The sequence below is a fragment of the Vitis riparia genome, chromosome 14, assembly GCF_004353265.1.
Source record: "Vitis riparia cultivar Riparia Gloire de Montpellier isolate 1030 chromosome 14, EGFV_Vit.rip_1.0, whole genome shotgun sequence".
In the NCBI taxonomy this organism is placed as follows: Eukaryota; Viridiplantae; Streptophyta; class Magnoliopsida; order Vitales; family Vitaceae; genus Vitis; species Vitis riparia.
In genome coordinates, this window is record NC_048444.1 from 387,019 (window position 1) to 411,569 (window position 24,551).

The 24,551-nt window shown below is 36.7% G+C and overlaps 3 protein-coding genes across 10 annotated transcripts in view; 1 reads left to right on the forward strand and 2 right to left on the reverse strand.

The window, feature by feature from the left end:
- Positions 1–391: 391 nt before the first annotated feature.
- On the forward strand, positions 392–13,915 carry LOC117929895 (SNF1-related protein kinase catalytic subunit alpha KIN10). Of its 5 annotated transcripts, none has more exons than XM_034850339.1 (11): positions 392–618; positions 1,774–1,970; positions 8,505–8,689; positions 8,813–8,995; positions 9,127–9,258; positions 11,184–11,369; positions 11,782–11,871; positions 11,990–12,073; positions 12,516–12,641; positions 13,012–13,248; positions 13,511–13,915. In XM_034850339.1, the coding sequence occupies exons 2-11, from the start codon at positions 1,781–1,783 to the stop codon at positions 13,622–13,624; spliced, it is 1,527 nt and encodes a 508-aa protein (XP_034706230.1). In that variant the 5' UTR covers positions 392–618; positions 1,774–1,780; the 3' UTR covers positions 13,625–13,915. The 5 variants fall into 5 exon arrangements, with proteins under 5 accessions (XP_034706230.1, XP_034706228.1, XP_034706229.1 ...); XM_034850337.1 differs by having other exon boundaries at positions 1,777–1,970; XM_034850338.1 differs by lacking the exon at positions 392–618 and adding an exon at positions 632–765 and having other exon boundaries at positions 1,777–1,970.
- Positions 13,916–15,327: 1,412 nt separating this feature from the next.
- On the reverse strand, positions 15,328–20,532 carry LOC117929896 (ethylene-responsive transcription factor ERN1-like). Its single transcript, XM_034850340.1, has 2 exons — positions 18,895–20,532; positions 15,328–16,753 (listed from the first exon to the last, which is right to left on the reverse strand). The coding sequence occupies exon 2, from the start codon at positions 16,627–16,629 to the stop codon at positions 15,433–15,435; it is 1,197 nt and encodes a 398-aa protein (XP_034706231.1). The 5' UTR covers positions 16,630–16,753; positions 18,895–20,532; the 3' UTR covers positions 15,328–15,432.
- A 1,352-nt stretch (positions 20,533–21,884) lies between these two features.
- Positions 21,885–24,551, reverse strand: part of LOC117930297 (CSC1-like protein HYP1) — a 32,891-nt gene continuing 30,224 nt past the window's right edge. For all 4 annotated transcript variants that reach the window (XM_034850880.1, XM_034850881.1, XM_034850877.1 and 1 more), the window contains one exon: positions 21,885–22,389. In XM_034850880.1, the coding sequence (XP_034706771.1) occupies positions 22,228–22,389 (162 nt within the window). In that variant the 3' untranslated portion in view covers positions 21,885–22,227. The remainder of the gene's footprint in view (positions 22,390–24,551) is intronic.

Here is a 24,551-nt window from a genome sequence, read left to right on the forward strand (position 1 = left end):
TCTTGCTTCTTGGCGTCTACCACATGCAGCTGGTGAAGTCTGGAATCAATGCAGCTATAAGCAATTTTTATTTATTTTTTGATATTTCTGCAAACTAAAAATAAAAATATTGATCCTTTATTAATGAATAAAGGGACTGATTTTTTAGTAAATTAAATCATCATTTATCGAGTAATTAGATAATAAAACTAATAAACTAAAATTTTAATTAGTTTTTAACAAATCTTTATTTTTTATCAAAATAATTGAATTTTAATTTCATTCCATAGAATTAAAAAAATAGTTTGGAAATTTTCTTTTTATTATTACAAATTAATAATCTCCCCTAGTGGTTTGGATTCTTGTAATCTCCCCTCTGTTAGCGTGTACTTACTCTAAAATATGCTCCCCGCCGCTATCATTATTCCCGTCCCGTTCTGCCCCTCCTATACAAACCCTCAGAACTAAAACAGCACGGAGCAACGAAATCCCGAGGGCGATTCACGTAATTTCATACCCCGAAAAACAAAAGCAAAAGCAAGGAACAGTCTCCGTCTTTGAGAGGGAAGATCGACGGAACAAGGAGTTTCTTAGACGCCAATTCCGCTGATTTCGTCTCCACCTCTTGGTGATAAAATCGTATGTCTCTCTCTCGTTCTCACTCTCTCTACATATGTATGTGGGCGGCATTTTTAGCTGAGTCGTTGTTAGGGTTCGTGATTGTGAGGTTTTGATGGATTCGACAAGAGCCCCTGCATTGGCTGGCCGCAATCCCTAATTCAGACGGTTTAACCCCTCGATTTGATTTCTTTTCTTTTTTTATTTTCCCCAATTATGCGGATGTTTGGGGTTTTGTTTCAGACTTTGTATAGAATTGTTCGGATTTCGTTTCTCGTTTCTGCTTTTGGGTTCTTTTTGTTTGGATAAAGTCGAGGTTGGATTTTCTTTTAACTACCCTTCGTTGATTTTGGGGGTTCTTTCTGTGGGACGGCTTCTGTTGTTTCGTGCACAGAAAGTGCTTGTCGCAACGCTTTGTGCAATCCAGAAAATGGATTTGGGAATTTTGGGTTTCGGATCCCTCTGTTTTGGATCATTTTTTCCTGATGAGAGAATTTTGAGTCTGGGATTTCAAATCCCTGGATCTACAAATTCAAATATGGGTATCTGGGGCGACCTTTAATTTATCCTTCATATCCTTATATCCTTCTCCGAGATGCATTGGTGTTTTAAACTTTAATTATGTCAAGATGGGCTGCCTTGGGTACGAAGCTATTCGCATGTATTTATGGAATTATAGTAGAATTCTGTAAAATTATATCTAGCTCTTAACATATTCTTTGGAATTGTTGGATGGATTATTAGAAGGTAATTGAAGTACTGATTCTTGGCCAGTAGCCATGGGTGTTGTTTTTTGTTTTTTCTTTGGCCTTGGTGCGGACTTGTATAACAAATGTGTACTAGGGTAGCACCCCCTTCTTTTTTAGTTACCGATTGGTACATTTTATCCATTTGCCTATTCAAAAAAGAGGTATAGATGCTCGGTACCATTCCTTACTGAGAAGACTGAGCTTAGAGTATGAAGTTTGAGGTCATAACTACTATCAAATTTTTAATTATTATCATATGAATATATGCACACATGGACGTCTACATGTGATGCAAGCTTGATTCTTTATATTGAATCTAGTCTATGCCAATGAGACAACACTTTGTTCTCACTTTTTTTAACGCATTATGCATGTTTTAGTTCTTTTCCATAATCCGTTTTGTCTGATTTTTTTCTTCAAACTTAAGCAGGGAAATGGATGGACCAACTGGGCGGGGTGGTGGTGGTGTGGATATGTTCTTACCAAACTATAAGCTGGGGAAAACCCTTGGCATTGGTTCATTTGGTAAGGTTAAAATTGCAGAACATGCATTAACTGGACACAAAGTTGCTATCAAGATCCTTAACCGTCGGAAGATAAAGAACATGGAAATGGAAGAAAAAGGTATGGTTCACTTGCTTGGATAATGACCTTGTCTGTCCCAGTAAGTTAACAATTGTATTGTGTCATTTTGTGTAGATTGTTATGATTGTTAAATTGTCACTGGGTCTTGTATGATTTAACTTTTTGGTGTCATGTCTTCTAGCATTTGTAAAGTTATGTTTTCAATATATGTAATAGTGTATTGTTTTAACAATAATATAGCATGCTCTTAAGTGCTTTTATTTTAGTGAATATGGACACTCCTATCATTAAATTGCTGCTATCTGATTAAATTTCTGTTGGAGGTGATGCGAAAAATGGGCTTTGGTTAGAAATGGGTTGATTAGGGTTTACATTTCAATAGCTAGATTCTCAGTCTTGGTTAATGGGGCTCCTTAAGGTTTTTTCCATGGTTATTGTGAATCTCGCTTATTTTTCGGAAGTTATTGATATTTTACCTATTTATTGTTGGTTTATCGCGATATTTTGGGGCGGTCAACGCGGCATGTGCAGTCAAACTTCAAAAATGACTTACATTTTTCTTTGCTACGGGGGCTCGAACCCCTGCCAAAAGGTTTGCAATGCTTTGAGTCGGCCATTGGGGCAAGTTTGCCCTTGTTATATAAGTAGCACTAAATAAATATATACTCAAATTCAACATATAAATATAATTTTAAAAAAAAGTTTTAAAGAACAAATTAATTATAATTATTTTATAATTAAATGAAAAATTTTCATCTATTTGAATACCAAAAATATAAAAATTATCGTGATAATTTTCTTCATAATGTTTTTAATATCATTAATATATTAATTAAGTATTAAAAATTATACATATATTATCATTTATTTTATATCATTTAATACAATTGAATTAAATGAATTATAATTTTAATATTAAATATATTTTTAAATTATACATATTATAATCAAATATCACAATATTATTATCGAGCAATATTTGATATAATTTAATAATAAATATATACTTATGAAATTCATATTTTTTTATTAGCACATACAATATTATTATCAAATATAATAAATTATATTATATATATATCAATTACAATTCTATTATACTTCTAATTTTATTTTTAAGAGTTTTTTCTTGCATTTTTATAATTTCTGATCAATTTTAGGTTCACCGATAGTTTATGTCAAAATATCTGTCGATATATTTTTGATATATCCGTAAAGTGGAAGTACCGATATATTTGTAATTACTGATATTTTCATCCTTACTTCTGGCATATAATGTTTATCATATTAGTTTGATACACGCACATATATATACACTCTTATTTGCCTATATAAAAAAAATTGTATCATAAAAAAGGACCATTAATAATTTTTTTTTTTTTAGATAAATGAGCGCATGTATATAAAATTAGGCAAAAAGCCACAAAGCATACAGGGAGTATACAAAGTAGCCTACACAAAAATAAAAGTAACGCTCACCATCCCTTAGGGAGTGGCAAGCCATTCCAAAAAACCTAAGAGCGAAGAGGACTCCTCTCCCATATACACCCTAGCCCAACTCCACAAATTACAAACAAACGAATTTTTTAGCTTCTGAATAGCTAGAGATCCCCCCTAAAGGCTAATCTATTTCTTTCCTTCCAGACCGTCCAAAAAATACACAAAGGAATGGAAGACCAAATCTTTTTTCTCTTTCTCCCCACGAAAGGGCCCCTCCAACTTTCTAACAACTCTTTGACTTTCTCTGGGAACACCCAATTAGCCCCAAACAAGGCCAAGACAATCTCCCAGAGCGCCTTTACAACTGTACAGTGTAAAAGAATGTGATTTACAGATTCCTCTTCGCAACCACACAAAAAACACCGGTTTGGAAGCTGCCAACCCCGTCTTTGAAGATTATCCAAAGTTAGAACCTTTTCCCAAGAAGCCTCCCAGGCAAAGAAAGCAACTTTGGTTGGAACCTTGTCCACCCAAATGCTCTTTTTCGGGAAAGTAATGACATTAGACCCTGTCAACAGCTTGTAAGCATCTCTAATCCGAAAGCGACCGTGTTCCGCTCCTTTCCATATCACTGCGTCCTCTTCACTAGAGATCCTCAAGTCCCTCAACATATGCAACAGCTCACCCAAGGCGTCCAACTCCCAATCATTGATGTTTCTAGATAATCTTATATTCCAACCTCCTTGACCAAGGCTCGAATCCCACATCTCATTTACCGATGCATCCCTGTGAATCGCCAAAGCAAACAACTGGGGAAAAGCTTGGGACAACGCCTCATTTCCGCACCATATATCAGTCCAGAAACTTACCTTGGTCCCCTTGCCCACTTTGAATTCTATATTCTCCCAACACCAAGGCGACTCCTTCATAATGTCCCTCCAAACCCCCACCCCAAACGTTCCGCGGGCCTCCTTAGTTCTCCACCCAAACCCCAACTGGCCATACTTCACCCCAATCACCTTCCTCCAGAAGCTATCTTCCTCAAAAGCGAACCGCCAAATCCATTTCCCCAACAGGGCCTTGTTCAATAAATCAATTCTCCGAATGCCAAGACCCCCACTCTCCTTTTGGGTGCATACCACCTCCCAATTGATTAGATGGAGTTTTCTTTCCGCACTTCCCCCTCCCCAAAGAAAATCCCTCTGGATTTTTTCAAGTCTCTTTACAACTAGCTTAGGCATGCGAAAAAGAGACAATTGGTAAATAGGCATGCTAGCCAAAGTGCTTTTGATAAGGGTAATCCTCCCACCCTTTGACAAATATTGTCTTTTCCACAAGGCAAGCCTTCTTCTCATTCTTGCTTCAACCCCATCCCACATAGCCCTGGCCTTGTGCTTGGCTCCCAAAGGCAGCCCCAAATAGACTGAAGGAAGGGTCCCCACTTTGCACCCTAACTCCACCGCCAACATCTCAATATCTTCCACCTCCCCAACCGGAATTACTTCACTTTTAGCAAGGTTTATTCTAAGACCAGAGGCTGCCTCAAACCACATCAGAATCCAGCTTAGGTGGGTCATGTGATTTCGTCTTGCTTCACAAAAAATGATCGTGTCATCAGCAAATAATAGGTGGGATACATTTGTCTCCATTCCCCCCCTCCCTTGAATGTTACAACCTGAAATGAAACCCCCATCTACGGCCCTTCTTAACATAGCGCTTAGAACTTCCATTCCCAACACAAAGAGATAGGGGGAAAGTGGATCTCCTTGGCGTAGCCCCCTAGAATTGGGGAAATAACCGGCTGGAACCCCGTTCACCAGAATAGAGAAGCTTGCCGATGAAATGCACCACCAAATCCATTTCATCCAACGATCCCCGAAGCCCATCTTTCGCATGACCTTCATGAGGAAACTCCAATTCATACTATCATAGGCTTTTTCAACATCCAGCTTACAAATCAGCCCTTTCTCTTTTCGTTTAAGCCAATAGTCAATCACCTCATTGGCTATGAGTGATGCATCTAATATCTGTCTACCCCTCACAAAAGCATTTTGATCCGGCGACACCACCTTGTCTAACACCCCCTTAATTCTATTGGCTAGCACTTTGGCCAAAAGTTTGTACAATCCCCCAATCAAACTTATGGGTCTAAAATCTCCCAAGTCCTCCACCCCCCTTTCTTAGGAATGAGGACTAGGAAAGTAGAATTAAGGCACTTGGCAAACGATTTTTCCTCAAAAAATTCCTGGAAGAACTCCACAATTTCCTCTTTCACAAACTCCCAACAGGATTGCCAAAATGCCTCTGTGAACCCATCCGGGCCTGGTGCCTTATCACCATTCATCCCCATCAAAGCCGCATAAATTTCAGCCTCAGTGAAAGGCTGTTCCAGACCTTCAGCTTCAGCATGGCTTAGACTTTGCAGCTGCAGCCCTTCAATGTCAGCTCTCCAAGATTGCTCCTCTGTCAGCAACTGCTGGAAAGCATGCACCACCCCCTCTCTTACCTCCCTCTCCTCCTCCAGCCATCTCCCATTGATTCTAATTTTTTCCATGGAGTTATTTCTTCTATAAAAAGGACCATTAATAATTTGAAACATTAAATCCTTATAGTGTCTTTTTTTGTCCTTACCCGAATTTCTTGGATAGACAATCAAATTTTTTTTTTTCTTGTCTAAAGATAAAAGACCTTCCCTCTTATTTGATCCCAAAACTTTACTTTCTATAGAGCCCCATCTTTCTGAAACCCCATGTTGTCCTTTATTCCACAAGTAAAACAATAATACCTGACACACCGTTGTCAATGGGGACAAGTTCCACAGACAACACTTAAGTGAAAATCCAGAGGGGTTGGAGTTGCCGTGCAAATGAAAGTCAACTTATCTCTATGTATGTGTAGATTTGTACTGATAAATATATGTGTATATATATGTGTGTGTGTGTGTGTGTGTGAGTGTGTGTTTGTATGTAGATTTGTATATTTGCTATAATGATTAAATTTGCCACTAAAGTGAAAACCTAAAGGGGTTTTGAATCTTTATGGCACTTGCCATACACAACAAAGTCCAAGCTTTTATACATATGTGTAAGTTATCCATCTATCCATCTATATTTGATCCTCTCTCCCCTCATCCTTCCTATTTACTTCATGTCCCTTATTCCAATTCCCGAAAGGGTAAGGATTAGATTGGAAAAAATTCAAAGAGACTTTTTGTGGGATAATCACCTAGAAGGAATGAAAATGCATCTAGCGAGATGAGGAATTGTTTGTAAGGATAAAAAGTATGGTGGTTTGGGAACTTTTTTATTTTTATTTTTAGTATAGGTAAAGGAAGAGAATATTATAAAAAGGAAACACCAACATAGTTCCCCAAAATACACAAGATGGTAGTTTGGGAATTAGGTGGTTGAAGTTATTAAACAGGGCCTTACTAGGTGAATGGTTGTGGAGGTTTGCCAATGAGCATGCCAGTAGGTGGAGAAAGTTCATCCAAGCCTAATATGAGGAAATGGATGGGGATTGGAGCACTCTAGAGGTGATAGGTCTTTTAGAGTAACCTTATGGAAAATCATTAGAAGAGGATGAGATCCTTTTAAAATCAGGACAGTTATTTAAAGTAAAAATGGTATGGACACTAAATTTTGGTGTGATAGATGGGTGGGTGAGCCCCTTGAAATTGGTTTTCCTGTTGCTTTTCAGTTTAGCCTCTGACAAGGTCACAAGGATGCTACTGTAGCAGATTTGTGGGAAGGGAGAAGGAATGGAGGCTGTTGGTCTATACGACATAGAAGGCACTTTTAAGATTGGGAAATGGATGTGGTTATTCAAATTTTCAGCTCATTTATTCGGTGAAAGTGCAAGGAGTAGGGGCAAGCAGCTTCCAGTGGAAAGAAGATAGGATAAGAAACTTTTGTGTTAAGCCCTACTATAGTTCTTTATGTGGTAGGAGTGGAGAGAGGTGCCCAGTTAAAGAAATTTGGAAGTTCTATACTTTGAGAGCATATAATTTTGCATGGGAAGCAATTTGGGGGGAAAGACCCTAACCATAGATACCCTCATGAGAAGGGGTGGATGATGACTAATGGATGTAGCCTCTACAAAGATAGGGAAGAAACATTAAGTCACATTTTAATTCAGTGATACAGAACAAAAAAGTTGTGAAATATCATTTTAGCAAATTTTGGTTTGAAGTGGGTGTTTCCGGACACAATGAAAAACCTTTTCCTTGCATGGAAGGCCTAAGGGATGAAGAAAAGGCGAAAGAAGATTTGACTCATGGTTCCCATATGTTTATTTTAGTACATTTGAAAAGAGCATAATGGAAGGATCTTCTATGAGGAAGAGTTTCCAAATCACAGATTGAAGGATATCTTTTTGAAATCCTTGTTGGAGTGGTCTTAAGATGCAATGGGAATGGAGATTGTTATAATGTTGGGTGTTTTAGATAGCCTTATTTGTGAATTGGTACGGAAGAAATATAAATGCCTTATATAATGCCCTTATCAATCATGACCTGAACATCTCGAGGAAGGTGTGGAGCAAGAGTAATTATATATTTTATATCTAGAGTGGTAGGTATAGTGAGCAAGATCATACAAAAAATAAAAATAAAAATGGGTTATGAAATGACCATAGCGGATGTATGAGGTGGACGTCAAGTCGTTGATATTATCCATCCAGGAGAACTTTTTGTTTTAGAGGGTGAATCCACTAAACTTGATAAACCATTAATGAGTAATCGTAGTTTTCAACATTGGTATACATGAGCATGCTGTGAGCAAGTGTCTACCACTCCACTTGTCAATAGGGACAAGTGTCCTAAATTCCATCACTGCTTTGAAATTGCCATAGGATGGAAGTTCTACTTAATTTTTCAAGTTTTTTAATTGGTTCTATGATTTTGTGAAAGATAATTGATTTTTAGAACTAATTTTTTTTTAATGCTTATTGTGTGTGTTGTACCCTTGGCCCTATCCCCTTGATTTTTAATTATCAATTTGTTGCTCTTCTGTGTGCTTTTTTATACATTGTTTCAGGATTTAATAAGGATTAGCTGACTTTAATTTTAGTGACTTTACCTTGGGGTTTGAATTTGGATAATTATCAGAGATTCACATGATTGGATTTCTGCAGTGAGAAGAGAAATCAAAATATTGAGATTGTTCATGCACCCTCACATCATTCGACTTTATGAGGTTATAGAGACACCCAGTGATATTTTTGTCGTGATGGAGTATGTGAAGTCTGGAGAGCTTTTTGATTACATTGTAGAGAAGGGCAGGCTACAGGAGGAAGAAGCTCGTAACTTTTTTCAACAGGTAGAAATTATTATTTTCCTATGAAATTTGTCCCCCTTTTTCCTTCATCTCTCTCAACCGAGTCAATAGAATGTTTGTGAATTAACCATAAATTTACATTTGGTCAATTCTTTGCCTGAACAGATAATTTCTGGTGTGGAGTACTGCCACAGGAATATGGTAGTTCACAGAGATCTTAAACCTGAGAACTTGCTTTTGGATTCCAAATGCAATGTGAAGATTGCTGATTTTGGTTTAAGTAATATCATGAGAGATGGTCATTTTTTGAAGACAAGTTGTGGAAGCCCAAATTATGCTGCCCCAGAGGTAAGGAGTTTGCAGCATTATAATATAAGACAATTCCTAATTTTTGGTTGAGAGATGAGTTACAATACTTTTTAATATATGATGATAATGGTTGAAATTTCTAAGGTTCTAATTAGTGTCCCATTTTATAGGTTATATCTGGAAGATTGTATGCAGGACCTGAGGTGGATGTATGGAGCTGCGGTGTTATTTTGTATGCTCTTCTTTGTGGTACTCTTCCATTTGATGATGAAAACATTCCCAACCTTTTCAAGAAAATAAAGGTATTTCTAAATTTACTTCACTAACTTTTAGCATGTGCCAGCTTAGCTGGATCTGCATTGCTCTTTTTTGTCCTTTTACTTTTTATTTTTTTGTTTAGAAGATAAAGCTTGTATTAGAACTAAAATATGTAAAGAGAGAGACAGAAGAATCTTTGAAGGTTTAGAGCTGTTGGAGTTAGTTGTGAAAAGCCTATTATGCAAAACATTGTATTTGGGGTCTAATTATCCAGTGGAGTTAGTGATTTTTTTTTTTTCTCAACTTTTTTAGGTTGGATTGGTCTTGGTGGAGTACTCTATGTATTTTTTTTGGTCTGTGGGTTGCTTTGTATACTTCCTGCATTACACCCCCCTTGCATTAGGTACCAGTTTTTCTTATATATATTCTTTTCCCATAAAGACAATGTGCCAAAAGATGTAAAAGATACATCAGGAAAGTATTCTCATCCAAATATGAAAAATCTACGAGGGTTGGTTTAAAATATTTAGGAAACATTATCCACAGAAATTATTATTTGAGTGTGAAGGACCATAGTACAGAGCAACACATGGGGCAACCACTTTTGTTTTCTGTATGAAATGGTTGCTTCTCAATAGCCAGGAAATGATTTATTAAGAGCGTGAAGAAGGAATCAAAATAAAATATACATGGAAAGACTTACAAAGCACGAAGGACCCTGAGGTAACACCAAATTCTCCATAAAATAAAAAGGTCAAGCTCCACAAACTCCAAGGAATAAGTAGACCCCGCAAATAAAGAGTAGAGGTAATGATCTTTTAGCCTTAAAAGTGAAAATTTCATCGTCTGGTTCCATTCCTATAAATATTAAAACAAGCACGAGGGCATGGTTTTCCAATTTTATCCCATTGCCAAAAATGCTGCCCCTCCAACAGACTAAGAGAGTTCCTTACCAGAAAAGGGCAGCATTTGGGAAATGCCAAATTCAGTGCACTGAGGCTCAAAGAGAGCAAGCTACATCACAATGAAGAAGAATATGATTAGTTAGACTCTGATTAAAAAAAAATAAGACTAGTTGACTACTCTTACATACACAAATAGAACTACATAACCAAGATCCTGCCCTCCCACATCAACTGATCAATCGTAAGAATCTAACCCTAATTGCTTCCCAAGAAGAAAACCACACCATGGGCAGGACAGAGGAGCCCTAGTGGCCCCAACTTCTTCCAAAGTGCCTTCTTCCCGTCCCCTTACCCTTCAGAGGATTGTAGATCCTTGATAAAAACTGCACAATCCTATCCTCAAGATTCCTGAAGTGGCACAAAACTAAAGGCGCCCATATCTAGCCTTACGATCTTTACCCTCTTATCCCTCATAACCAACACACTAGAAGCTATACCATTCCTGTTGATGGTTACTCAATCCAAAAAAAATCTCCACCAGCATTCCCCATGACCTCTTTACATATGCAATTCATTCTTGTTTCTTGCAGTTAAACAACTCAATCCCATGATCCTTCAACAAAGATTTCAAAAACTTTCCTTCCCCTCATTTAAGCATCTAACATTCTAGGAAATAATTCCGAGCTTCTTAACGAGAAAGAACTGATTAGCCAATCCTTTCCTCCACCGAAAAATGCCAGACTCACTATTCCCACAGCCACTCTTCCCATTGCAGTTCACACATAATTCTTCCTCAATTCCTTGACCATGCACGAACACAAAACCATCCTCCTTTACTTAGAAAACTCTTGGAACTTTAATGTCTAATTGAATTCTTTTTCTTGTGACTAATTGGGTGGTGATGTGGGATCCAATGTGTTTATCTCTTGCCTTCATATTCCCTTTGTTGGTGTTATTTTTAAATGCTCTTATCCTGTAAAGAGTACATTTTATCCTATCAATCATATATTATTTTCTGAGATTAAAAATGTTTGCTCCATAAACCCATTTCATTTGTATTTTAGGGTGGGATATATACTCTTCCTAGTCATTTATCAACTGGTGCTAGAGATCTGATCCCAAGGATGCTCATAGTTGACCCTATGAAGCGAATGACAATTCCTGAGATTCGTCAGCACCCATGGTTCCAAGCTCATCTTCCTCGCTATTTGGCTGTACCCCCACCTGACACAATTCAACAAGCAAAAAAGGTTTGGTGATAATTTGATTGCTTATTTGTTTTCCATCATTGCTTGCAAACTGGCATTATGCCTGTATGGAATAGTTTGGACTATCTTAACAACTTAAACAAGGATGTCTGTTTTCTATTTGAAAAAATTACCTTAAACAAAGATCCAGTGTTGTTTGTATCAATTGTAGAAGCTGCGTATCCTTGATAAATTTTGAAACTTGGAGATTCTGAAACTCATAGACATAGTTTTCTTGACGTCTAGCATTTACTATGACTAGTTTTTCTGCCCTTGCTTGATTTACAAATTTCAGTTTGATGTTTTCTGATGCATGGTTCCTTTAAGGGTTACATACATTTTGTTCTTTGTATTATTATTATACTCTGTGAACAGCTGCATGAAATTAATTCACTCATTGCTTTACCTCATGCAGATTGATGAGGAGATTCTTCAGGAAGTGGTTAAGATGGGATTTGACAGGAATCTACTTGTTGAATCTCTTCGCAACAGAGTACAAAATGATGTATACCATTCCTGACCCTTCAAACTCCTTGTGTCTTTTCTATCCTCCAGATCCTCAAAAAAAAAAACTTATTATAATTTTCCAATTCTGCTTTCTGAGTTCTTGCAAAATATTTCAGGCTACCGTTGCATACTATTTGCTATTGGACAACCGTTTCCGTGTTTCCAGTGGCTATCTTGGAGCTGAGTTTCAGGAATCTTTGGTGTGTTTCTTTCTCCTGACCTTCTGCTGCTAAAAATCTAATATTCCACCTATCAAAAAAAAAAAAAAAAACATTCTTTAAACATTACATTTTTGGTATGAGTATGTAGCATATTTCTGAATAGGTTGTAAATCCATGGCATCCCATTTTCTGTGGGCCCCACTCTGTAGATTGGCTTATTAAAATTGCCAAAGGATTATGGATCTACTTCACATGATCCAGTTAATTTTTCTGATCTGAACCATCTTTGTAGTGGGTCTTATTATCTTAACAAGTGGTGCTTGACGGCTTTCCATTTCCTGTTTGAACAGTGTTTATTAACTTTGTTCACCATTTGTATTATCTATCTAACCAGTAGTTGTATATTGTTGTTGTTCTATATGTTTATATTTTCTTTAGATTTCAAGCCTTGTATTGATATGTATTAGATGTATTTTTCCAGGAATATCAATTCAATCGTAGTGAAGCTGGAGCTGTTGGGCAGCGGTTTCCAGGATATGTGGATTATCAAGGAATGGGTTTAAGAACCCAGTTCCCAGCTGAGAGGAAATGGGCTCTTGGGCTTCAGGTTAGACTCTAGTGATTTTATCTTGTTCTCATGTGACTTATGGTATGAGGTGGAAAGCCAAAATGCGGCAGCTGTGAGACAGTTCAATGTAGGGATCAACCTAACTTCTTGACTTGCTTCCGTGCATATGATGCTGATTATTAAGAAAAATAATGTTTTCATTTCTTAAGGTTATCTAGTTGAATCCATTGCTTAATGGATCAGGCAACCATTCCAATCACATTCATTGTGTCGCACATGTACAGCAGTGGCAGGGCAAATGGTTTCTTTGCTCATCAAAATATTATTTACAATTTTCTTTGATTATATCTTATACTGTTTTGCTTATAAGAAAAGAATAATGATTATCTTTTCAACTAACTTTTGACAGTCTCGAGCCCAGCCTAGACAGATAATGACTGAAGTTCTCAAAGCTCTACAAGAACTGAATGTGTGTTGGAAAAAGATTGGGCATTACAACATGAAATGCAGGTGGATTCCAGGCATTCCTGGGCATCATGAAGGCATGGTTAACAATCCTGTGCACAGTAATCATTTCTTTGGGGATGAACCAGCAATTGTTGAGAATGATGGTGTTTCCAGGAATGTGGTCAAGTTTGAAGTGCAGGTAATTTATCTTTCTGACAGTTCATAAACAATAGAAAATAGTGAACTATGAGACACCAACTTATTGTTGCTTGATTGTAATCATAAGTATAAGACATCCTTAACAAAGTAAAACATAACAAGCAAACATATAGCTCCCTTCTAACTAGAAGTCTCTTAATGTTATGGCTAAATCATACTATTGCTTGTGTCTTATATAATTATTTATAAGGTGCTGATTTTGATTAGAACTTCCCCTAAATCTTTGCTGCTATTGCGAACAGCTTTACAAAACTCGAGAGGAGAAGTATCTGCTTGATCTGCAGAGAGTTCAGGGCCCACAATTCCTCTTCTTGGATCTTTGTGCAGCTTTCCTTGCTCAGCTCCGGGTCCTCTAAAACGAGAAGTCTCACAAGAAGACCACACGTTTGTCTGTGATCTATTATGAAGCTTGTGAATAAAAATTTCTGTATATTGGTTGTTAAAACCTTTTCTTTTTCTCCTTTTTTTTCCTTTGTTTATCATAGGTAATTATCTTTCACAGCCAGTCTTGGTCAATAGCCCTGGCTTGTTGCTAATATGGAGGATTCAGTCTAATCTTTCTCCTAACTTTGATTTCCTCAATGTAATGAGCCAGAAGTTTTCCCTTTTTATGCTAATGATTATTAAAGAACTAACCTCTTCTTGTTTGCTGATGTTTTATGCATATTATGCAATTATCCTAACTTCTTGATGTTCTTATGCAAATTATGCTATTGATATGTTTTCAATATGTGAAAAGAGCCTTTTCCACTCAGACATAATGACTTCTCTGGAGTTCCATTCATTCATCTATCTCAAATAGGGTAAAAACTGAATCAAGAAGGGGTCCGCTGAGCTCAAAAGGGCTAGCCGGTCGGCGGCGGGCTTCTTTGTTTGTATTACTTTATATATATGCCTGATTCCGCACTCGCGATATTTAGCAAATAAAATAGGCCATTTCGGACCTTTTCCTCATGTCGCTACCAGCTACAGATCAGATATGACCAGTAGAAGAAAGAAGAAAAGAACAGCTGCTAACACGGGCTGTAATAGAAAGAAAGATATCGGCCATTCTTGGTAGGGTTTCATTTGCTTGGTAACAATGTGCATTCAATAAGAGATGCTGTTTGGCAATTGAACCTACGATAAGTTCATTTTTATTTGTTGCCTTTTCTGTTGCATGTCACTGAGATCACTTCCAACTTCATTGGATTTTTTTTTTTAAGTATTATTAGTCTATTAGATCGAGACTGCACATCTCTGTCTCTCGCTCTCCCACTAGTTCTCTAGTTCTCATCATTCACCATGGATAGGTGGACAGAAGGTATGGACGTGAGTGGGATGTACATTCTTGATAGATGAAATAATCATTGATACAACTTGATTCTGATTGTTCGTACAACATGATTTTGACATGCATTCTTGGTTGTAGATATAAATAAGCGTGCCCTTTTCACACAAATTGTGGTTCCTGAATAAGTACATTCTTGATGGATGGTACAATTGAGTTTAATCCTTAACTAGTTGAAGTAGGTGAACCCATCCATGAGCAATGTTTTCTTGTAGCACACTTCACCTACAAAGGGTGTTTTCAGAAATGCTGTCAGTTTCTGTTTCCTTTTTCCAGTTAAAATCATCTCATGCTGAACCCTTTTGTTGCATACATGATTTTGTTGGTTCAACACATCCATCATCTCTCTAGATTGGTGACTGAGTAATCAATCAAGCATGCCTTCTTTAGGATCATTTTCTATGTTGAAAACTTGAAAATTCCTGGACTTGCTTCCTTGCATTCTCTCATTTGGATGCTAAAGAATATTAGAATTAGAATTCACCTTTTTTTAAAAAAGAAAAAGAAAAAAAGAAAGGCTACTTACAAACCCTTGAATGTACCAAATAGAAAAGATGTTCCAGAGTAATCACACTAATCATAGACAAGAAGAACTTCACTGGAGAATGCTAATATTGCTTTAGCAGATTCACAGTCTGACAATTTATGAAATTAGGAAAACAAAACAATCTATTAGAGAGCTTTATGTAGAAATCTAACATTACATTTCATTTCATTTGTTGCTCAACATAATCAGAAGATCAGCACTGCATAAAACAGTATAGATTATAATAGATGTTACATCTAAAAGAATATGAGAGCATAAAATGTTAATAATGATACGTTGTCCATCAACTAATTGACAAAGCAGATGGGTGGGAGATCAAGAGAGCTCCAAAGTGACAATTCTCCATCATTGCTCGAAGAAGAGGAGGCGGAAGAAGAAGAAGAAGATCCCACATCAGTTGAAGTTTGTGGGTTTTCCTCCTCCTGCTTCCCTATCACTTGCTTGTTTTCGTCCTTCTCTTGGTTCTTGTTACATGCATTTTGGAGTTTAGTCAATTGATCAGACATCCCTGACTTCCCAATCACATTTCCAGATCCCAGCTTCAACTTTAAGCACTCAGGTATCCCATTGAAGGCATAAAGAGAGGCTGAGAACTTCCTTTCATATACCATCCTCTTCATGGCTGCTCTGAGCATTGACGGCTCGTCGCTATAATTCTCTTGCTCTATGGGCTCCACTATCTCTTCAGCGATCTCAAAAGCAGGATAGTAACAAGATGATCCAATGTTGTCTACAAACTGGAAATCCAAAGGGCCAAGGTCAGTGCCTTCTTCTTCCCCATCTTCTTCTCCTTCCCCACCAAAAGTACCATCACCACTAGAAGACTCTACTACGTCAGTCCAGTTACAATCCAAGTCTGGTTCTTTACTTCCGCAACTTTCCTTTGTGAAACTCGGGTCAGGACTTATGGTCATGTATTCGCCGGCACTTGGACTAGCATCAGCAATGATATTGTTGCATGTTACATAATCCTCAGGATCATTGAGGAAATCAGTGAATTGGGTGTCTGAAAAATCTGTGACTTCTTCCCTATATTCTTCTAGTTGCTTTTGTTCGTGGTTGATGGGCACAGAAGCAGATGAAGCAGAAGCATTGCTTCTTGTTTTGAGCCTATGGAGAAGGAGGTTTGTGATTTTTGAAGGAAGGGCTGGGGTTGAAGAGGACGAGGGAGAACAAGGCCAGAAGTTTGTGCGAGTATTTGCACCGCGAAGCAAGCAAGCAGCCTCATCATAGGCCCTGGCCGCTTCCTCAGCTGTGTCAAAAGTGCCCAGCCACACCCTTATCTTCTGTATGGTATCCTTAATCTCAGCCACCCATCGCCCTGATGGCCTTTGACGGACTCCTACAAATCTCTTCCTAGCTCGCCGAGCTCCTCCAAGAGCTGCTGCTGCAGCAGCTTCCTTCACCATCTCATCCCAAGCCATGTTCCCTTCACTAGGAATTTTCTCTTCTACACACTCACCAGCCTTTCTCTTCCTAGCCATTTTTCTTCCTTGGTGGTTGGGCAACTTCTCTATGTTTCTCCGCTTAATAAGCAAAACGAAGAAGGTATATTTGCTTTTCCTCTGTTGTGGTGATCTGGGATTTATATGAGGAGTGGGGAAGATCCTGTCAACAACAAAGGAGCGCTGAAAAGGTCTTACTGCTTGTTCATACCTCTTTGTCTTTTATATTTTCGGCTTTATATCAAACCACATGGAGAGACCTCTTCCATTGAGAGAGAGAGAGAGGGAGAGAGGGAGAGGGCGTATATTCTATGTTGCGGGACTCAATGGGATGACTTGACCCAGCACAAGATTGCCTTGCTTTCTCCTCTATGGTATTATTTTAAAAGAGAGCTCATTTTTTAATTTGGAGAGTGAAAACCTGAATTGGTCATCACCCCACCTTTCAGCATTTCTTGTTTATTTTTTATGAATACAGATAGGAAATATTTTATTCATATTTCTGCTAATCTATGTTCAATCTAGAGCAAGACAAAAGCATAGAAGTCATCAGTTCAGTGAAAGAGACCAATTGAACCCTTTTGATTGTACAACATAGAAAACTAATATCCATTATTAAGCCAACCAGAAAGATCCTCTACAAGAACAGAAAATCAAAGAGAAGCCAAAACCACGAGCTATACATAGACAAAATGGTCATTTTGTCACTCGCAGGTGGTGTTTGGATATCATTTTGATACTCACTTCAACAATTTTTTTCTTCCCAAATGCAAATGGGTAAACGATATTTGCCTTCAATACTGAGTTGTCTTATAACATTTCCTCCGGCCAAAATGTATTAGAATTCATTTGAACACACACCCACCCACCGAACAAAAGAAAAAACGGCAAGTAAAACTACATAAGCCTATATTTCATTCAACCGTATTTCCAGAATTCAAGTACTACCCTAAAATCCAATTTGACCTTTCTTCAAGAAGACAGCATATACCCGAGTTTTTAAAAAAAGAGTGCCCTTTCAGAAAGACACACACATCCAGAGGTCACCGACAAAGCATGGAATCTCTTAACCAGCAAAAGTTGGAGAAAATTACATTCTTTATCAGTTCATTTTACGAGGATAAATATTCTTACGGCACATAGTTATAAGCATGCAACAAGCCACACATTAGCCCCCTACAAAGTTTTGGGGGACTAAATCCCTTTTTTTTTTTTTTGAAATAGTTCTGAAGGCCTACTATGGGTCACTTTCACCCTATAGAAAGGCCAATAACATTACCTTGGATAATTAGCCACACAAAAGAACCCCCTAATCACTTTGCTTTTGTCACTGCAGATGAAGGTCAGGAAAAGCGGTTCCTCCAATGCCCCACAAAGCCATTAAGGTTGACATTAACAGGCATTAGTTTATATTATTTACATTATTTTCTTCCCCATGCCCTTTAATATTTTATGTACAAAAGTCCCATTGGAAATTTCTGTTATATTTTAAATTTTCTAAATAATTTTTTAACAAGCAAAGACAATGACAGGTATGAACTAATCCTATGTGCAGGTATATGCTATGCACCAATAACCTCCAATTTTTGTGAGTCAAGGTGTGGGTTTGTGATTATTTTGCATCATATGAGTGCATCGATATAAATTTAAGAAAGTTCTATATCATGTCAATCCCCTAATGGACCTGTGAAAACTAGGAAAATGTTTGCTATAACATCTTAAAGACCAGAAAAAGAAGGTGTTACACCTATCATAACACTAAAGAATGTACAAAAATTCAAAGGATTAAGAGGAAAAATGTAGAAGTAACAAGCTCATCAACATTTTTAAACGTTTTCTAAATATTGTTTTCTGGGGCATTCGGAGTTAAGGAATCCAGGAATGAGCATAAGATAAAGAAGCTTGAGTTGGGTCTCTCTAATGGAGTCGACTGAGACAAAGTGTCAAACAGAGTAAGCTTTGAATTCTCCAAATGGGTAAAAAACCCAAGATGTAGCAAATCTCGTGGGGGCAGTACGGCCAAACAAAAGAAGAGAAATGCCAACAATCTCTGTTTTGTGTTTGTTGTGTTGGTTTTGCATCCCTTGAAATTAACCAACTAAATAAAATCTACCTCCATGTCTGGACATCACACAGAGCGAATATTATATGAGACAGTATTATTATATGGGCTCTGGAGTCATAGGCACCATTTTGATTACACTCACCCTAGCACTGCCACATGGTATGTTGTAGTTGTTCTTATTATTTAACAGAAAACCAAATTATTAACTGCCTAATCTTAATTGGCAAGTAGGAGAGCACCTGATTTTCAGCAAAAGAAGATGTCAATGGCCATTCTCGTTCCTCCACGTGGAGTTTTGGTGGCAAACCAAACGTCTACTTCGAAAGGTGTATATTTCACATCAACAGCATTATTCCCATGTAATCAGGGCTAGAAGGACAGATGACATTTGTTAGTCATAGAAGCATTCTCAAAATTTCTACATCCAAGTATGGCTTCTGAACTAAGCTAAGGTTAGTGGATACTGCTAGGAGATTGACAATGCCAAAGATACAAGAACTTGATAAAATGAGAAGACTAAAATCACAGAGTTTTTTGGAAGAACAATCAACAATTAGAACTAGGAATGAAGTGCATGACAGTTAAAAATAGAAATCTCAATGTAGTCTTTGTTATGGGTAAGGCAACACCTGTGAAAGAGGGGGAAGGGGGGATGAAATTGGGTTTAGTCTGGGATCCAAATATGATGTCTCTGTATGCATATCAGAATGTTAGAATGGAAATAAATAAACAAATAAATAAATTGAAAAAGAATAGCATGATTAACGTATGAGTTATGTCTCATTGAACATTGCAATTATGTCATTGTAGTATTTGCATAACATAAAATGGAGGAGAAATGAAAGCATCAAAATTGAAAATTGGCCTCCCAATGAAAAAGCAGCCTTCCTACATTTCAAGGAATTAGAGCCATGCTTCTTTCACCTTTTACTTAGGTACCGACTTTTTGGTGGTCCAAGCTAGAGTGAGGTTTCTAGAAAAACATTCCCTATCCAGTTTCCCTATTACCAAAAGCAAACCTTCTTCTGCACTCAAAATTGGTATTCAGCCCAATAGTGAAAATTCTATATAATACAAAATAATCAATATACCCAGTCCCCTCCCATCATCATAAGAAGCATAAATGTCCTCAGGATTCTCCAAGAGTAAGAATAGGCACTGACTCGCCTTAATACTCCAAACCATTTACTCAATGCTCATAGGATTTAACATTTCCAACACTCCAAGACTAAAAATCAACATATACATATTTATTTTCCCTAATTTCATCCTCTATCCAAGCCTGCTTCCAATCCATGTAACAAATGAAACTCAGGATACTCAGTCATCTGGTTAAACTATCAACAACATGTTGTTCTACATTTTTAATCCAGTAATTTTGCAATTTCATTTGCAGAAGCACAATTGGTTATCATGTTAAGGCCCAAAGTTGCTTGAAGGTCTCTCTCAGCCTGGAATAATTTGGGGCAGAGCATGTGACATATGCAGCAATTTCTTGATGCTTGATTTAGGAATTATCATTTGCCTTGACCACTAATCAATAGCAGGTTTCCTGATAAAAAAACGTGGGCCTTTTTTCTCTTGGTAAGTGATTTTATTAATAAAAACCAACTAAGAATGCACAATGCAAAGCATCCATTGCAAACAACTGCCTCCACTGGCAGATCCCCCAACATAGATCTCTCACCTATTCAAAGATTTGCTATGACTGGCCTAATTATGAAGTCAGCTACCACATTAATCTCTCTACACATGAAGTACAATTTCAGGAAGCAAAATTAACTGCTTAGTGTTTGTTTGCATACTTGTCTTGTTTTCTATTTCAAAATTAGAAAATAGCAGTAACTTTTACATAAAATATAGTATCTCATATAAAAAGAATGAACTTACCTTATTTCTTGCAAAATTACTTCTGAAAATTTCTAAAATTTGAGGTGGTAAAATATTTTTAATACCTCAATTTTTTTAATCAGTTTTTCAAAGTCATTATCTTTTGAAGGTAAGTATCAAAGACTTCTTGCATTTTATATAGGATTTACTATCATTTTCTGTTTTTCAAAACAGGAAACAAAAAGTATATCCAAATGACACCTTTATTATTAGTTTTCCTAACTTCCCTCAGTTTCTGTGGAGCATTATCTGCTGGCAATTGAACTTTGAAAATATATCCTCCAACATTTTGTCCACATATTTAGCATTACCAAGTCTGTGAACTTCTGAAGCTCTTTCACATCAAGGACTCCACAACCACAAGCAGCATTACTAAGTTTTTGTCTTTAGCATTACTAAGTTTTTATCTTTAGCATTACTAAGCTCATCATAGATAGCCTAAAAAAGGTTAAGAAAAAAATCATTATCTCTAGATTCTCCAAAATGAAAAAATAATAATAATAATTCACCTTAACCTATATTTATTAAACTATGCAATGCATTTATGTGAGAAATAATTGGATCAACTGCATATCAGATGGTGTAATCTTTCCAACTTTTCTTTACTCTTGGGAGATGTGCGCATGCTTGGGCATAGACACACAGAGCCCTTAACACCTTAAAAACCCTGAATGCCAACAAATTAATAAATTCCCTCCAGGGAAGATAGCAGACGGAGAAGGGATGGCAAAGAAATCAAAGGAAGAGCGACTTACTATGGCATCAAATGGGTCGATATAATCACTCACAAGGATTATTATAATTACCGAATATATACTGATTATAACCATCTAATTTATAATAACAAGAATACGTAAAAAGGATGATGAAGCCTTCAATGGGCAGCTCAACTAGCAGGAACCTTGCTCAGGAATGAAAGATTCCCAAGTTCGAGTCCCAGGTTTACCTGAAATACAGTTCTTGGGAAGGGTCATAAAGAAAGGATGATGAGAAAGCAAGGTACAGTATGCACTTTATGCTGCTCAATTAACCTGTGTTTTAAGTCTTTTGGAACAATTTCTATTTCAAAGTAAACTGACCACACTCATGAACAAATAAACTGGCCATCGGAGATTTTAAAGTAAAGCCCAATGAAGCAACAATTTAGAAAGAAGCCACTTTTTAATGTTTACACATAGTAGAGAACCCTTTAGAAAACAGCCACTTCTCTGGACTTAGACATAGTATATAAACCCTAAAGAAATAGCACTTTGTAGGCTCTCTTATGATATTTCCCAAATTTTTGACAACAAAAGACAAGAATTCAATAATACTAATTTAAAAAAAAGAAAAAGAAAGAGAATAAATGTTCCTAAAATAATCACCATCCTAAGAGAAAAACAGGCCATTGGCCAATCAGTTGGAAACATCTGGAACAACATCAGATAGATCATGCTACTCAGAATTCACAACCAAAACAAGGATAGCAGTAAAACAAAGTGCTCATGCACAACATCATATACTTTACAATAACAAAACACAGGCACACATGTGACACACAGACAAATACTTCTTTCTGGGCCGATTTTTACTATGGAATGTACATAATCGGCATCAAAACCACTCACAGGACTATATTATTGGAAAAACACAGGTACTTTTTCAGACCCAGATGCCATGAAGAGACAAGTTAGCTACTAACTTCAAGCAACAGCAGAATGAAGAAGAGGAGATTTGAGACGGCCGATGCTTCCAGAATATTGGATTGGCTTCAGAGCTGGATCTTGATACGCAGTGACTAATTTATCACGAAATTCAACCATTGTAGGATCCCTCTGGTCTTCTCTGTCTTTATTTATCAAACACTGCTCCAGAGAGAATAGTTCAGACCAAGTTGGTAACATGTAAAATTAATCAAAAGGAGACATCAAACAAAATATAACAACAAGAAAAGGAAAAGAACTAATAATAATCAAGACAGATTCAGCTATAGAACATCTATGACTTAATAATGGAGCAGTGTATACCATTACTAGAGAAGTGAGAATGCACAGGAAGGAAACAAAAAAAAATGTCAAGTGCAATTTTGTCAACATAAAAATGAAAATTTTGAATGTCAGAGCAGCTGCTAAAAAACTAAAATGTAACACACAATTAAGGACAATATCAGCATCTGAAATGGCAAGAGGACTGGAATAGGACATAATCACATCATGGGATAATAAGGGAGAATGAAAATGTGGAGCAGCAAGCAGAAAAGAAGACAACAGTTATTTAAACAGACTTGGCACACAAGGTTTTTTATTACCAGGTGCACAAATACGGTGAAATAATCAGAAATGTTGAAACTAAAATAAAAATGACCTATGCCTGATAACACATAAGGAATCTGTAGATGTGTGGCAATGGTTACTGTCACATAGTTAACTCTGATACCCCTTTTCTTTTATTTTTTCTTTCTTTCTTTTTTTCTAATAAGAGAATTAAAGGTATATACTTATAAAAGAAAGGAGGCACCTAACAAAAAAGGGGTTCCACCCAAGTACACAGGAAATCTGCAAGGAGAATGACAACCCAAGAGAAGCAAAGAAAAGAAAATACAACAGGCACGAACTGGTCTAGACCACTTCCTGTGGTATCTAATAATTTCCAAAACTTACTCCAAATCCACCAAATACATGTTTCATGTATCCATGCATATTGAGAGAACAACCAAATCCACCTTTAACCATAATTCTTTTTGCAATCCCTTTTTGTGTTCCTGATCTTTTACCACCTTACATTCAACATTGTACAGTTTTTTCCTTTTCATCTTGGATTTGAATTCAACATCTTAGTTCTTTCAAGAATTTTCCACCATAACCTTGAATGAACCCTCTACCTTGGCTCTTCCAAAGATTCTAGCAGAGGCTTTAAAGCCACTCATTATGCAATAACCATAAAAATAAAACAATCCAAATGTAGCACAAGGTTTATTGTGGTTTGTCAAACCTCGAACTCATGTCTATGAACTAGATGAATCAATTCACTATGTCACAGAAAAAATTACCAAGGAAATAGAGCTAGCCTTGAAACAATCCCATGTTTCCTCATTCATAGTATTTATACCCTAAACCTTATTTCTCCATTCCACTGGGTGTTTTCCATTTCTCCCTCACATCTCTAGATACCCTTTATAGCTTACACTGTTACATTTTCATATCTTGATTTGGGAATATTTATGGAGATCTTCCAAACACTTTTTCCTTATTCAAGAAGCCTATTTCCAAAAGCAAACATCAATATAAGAGGTCTCTTATATGGTATTCTATACTCAAAGGAATTATTATAGACTTAGCACTGAAGTGCTTTCCAAAATTTTATTTTCTAGTTGATGATTTTGCCTTTTCCTTTTTAGCTTGACTGTTATCCTACTACCAAAAGAAGTGAGATTTTATTAGTGAGTTCTATTCAATTGACCATCCTTGATGAGGATGAATCTCCAAGATATACATCAAGAAAGAAAATTAGTATTAGTTGCAATTAAAGTAGATTAGTATTACTTGAAATTAAATTAGGATTAGTATTTGTTAAGAGTTAGATTAGGAGTAGATAACAATTAAAATCATAATTAGGTTATAGGAGAATTAGAATTAGAGTCATAATAGGTTATTAGAATCCTAGTAAACTTTAGATTTCTTAGAGAAACCTATAAATAAGGTTAATTGATGTAAACCAAAGTAATTAATTGATAATCAATCATTTTTAATGGTGAGACTCCCTTGATTTTCTTTTAGGTGAGACTCCTAGAAGGCCTTAGTGTGACTCTAAGGTTCCATCCCTCATTCTCCTTATGTTCTTTCTCTATATTTTATTTTATTTTTTTATTTTTCTACCTTAAACTTTATCCTTCATTACTCTCCTTAAAGCCTAAAAGATAAAAACCCTAATCCACCTATTTGGTTGTAGGCAACCATCCTAGGGTTGTCCTACATCAATCCTTGATCTTACACAAAAGTTTCTTGATGTAACTTCTTTAGTTACTAAA

Coding starts and splice junctions, on each gene's coding strand:
- LOC117929895 (XM_034850335.1), top strand. Junction 12,074..12,515: donor CTGAGTTTCAGGAATCTTTG/GTGTGTTTCTTT, acceptor GTATTTTTCCAG/GAATATCAATTCAATCGTAG. Junction 13,249..13,510: donor TGGTCAAGTTTGAAGTGCAG/GTAATTTATCTT, acceptor TATTGCGAACAG/CTTTACAAAACTCGAGAGGA.
- LOC117929896 (XM_034850340.1), bottom strand. CDS start 16,629: ATGGCTAGGAAGAGAAAGGCTGGTGAGTGTGTAGAAGAGAAAATTCCT.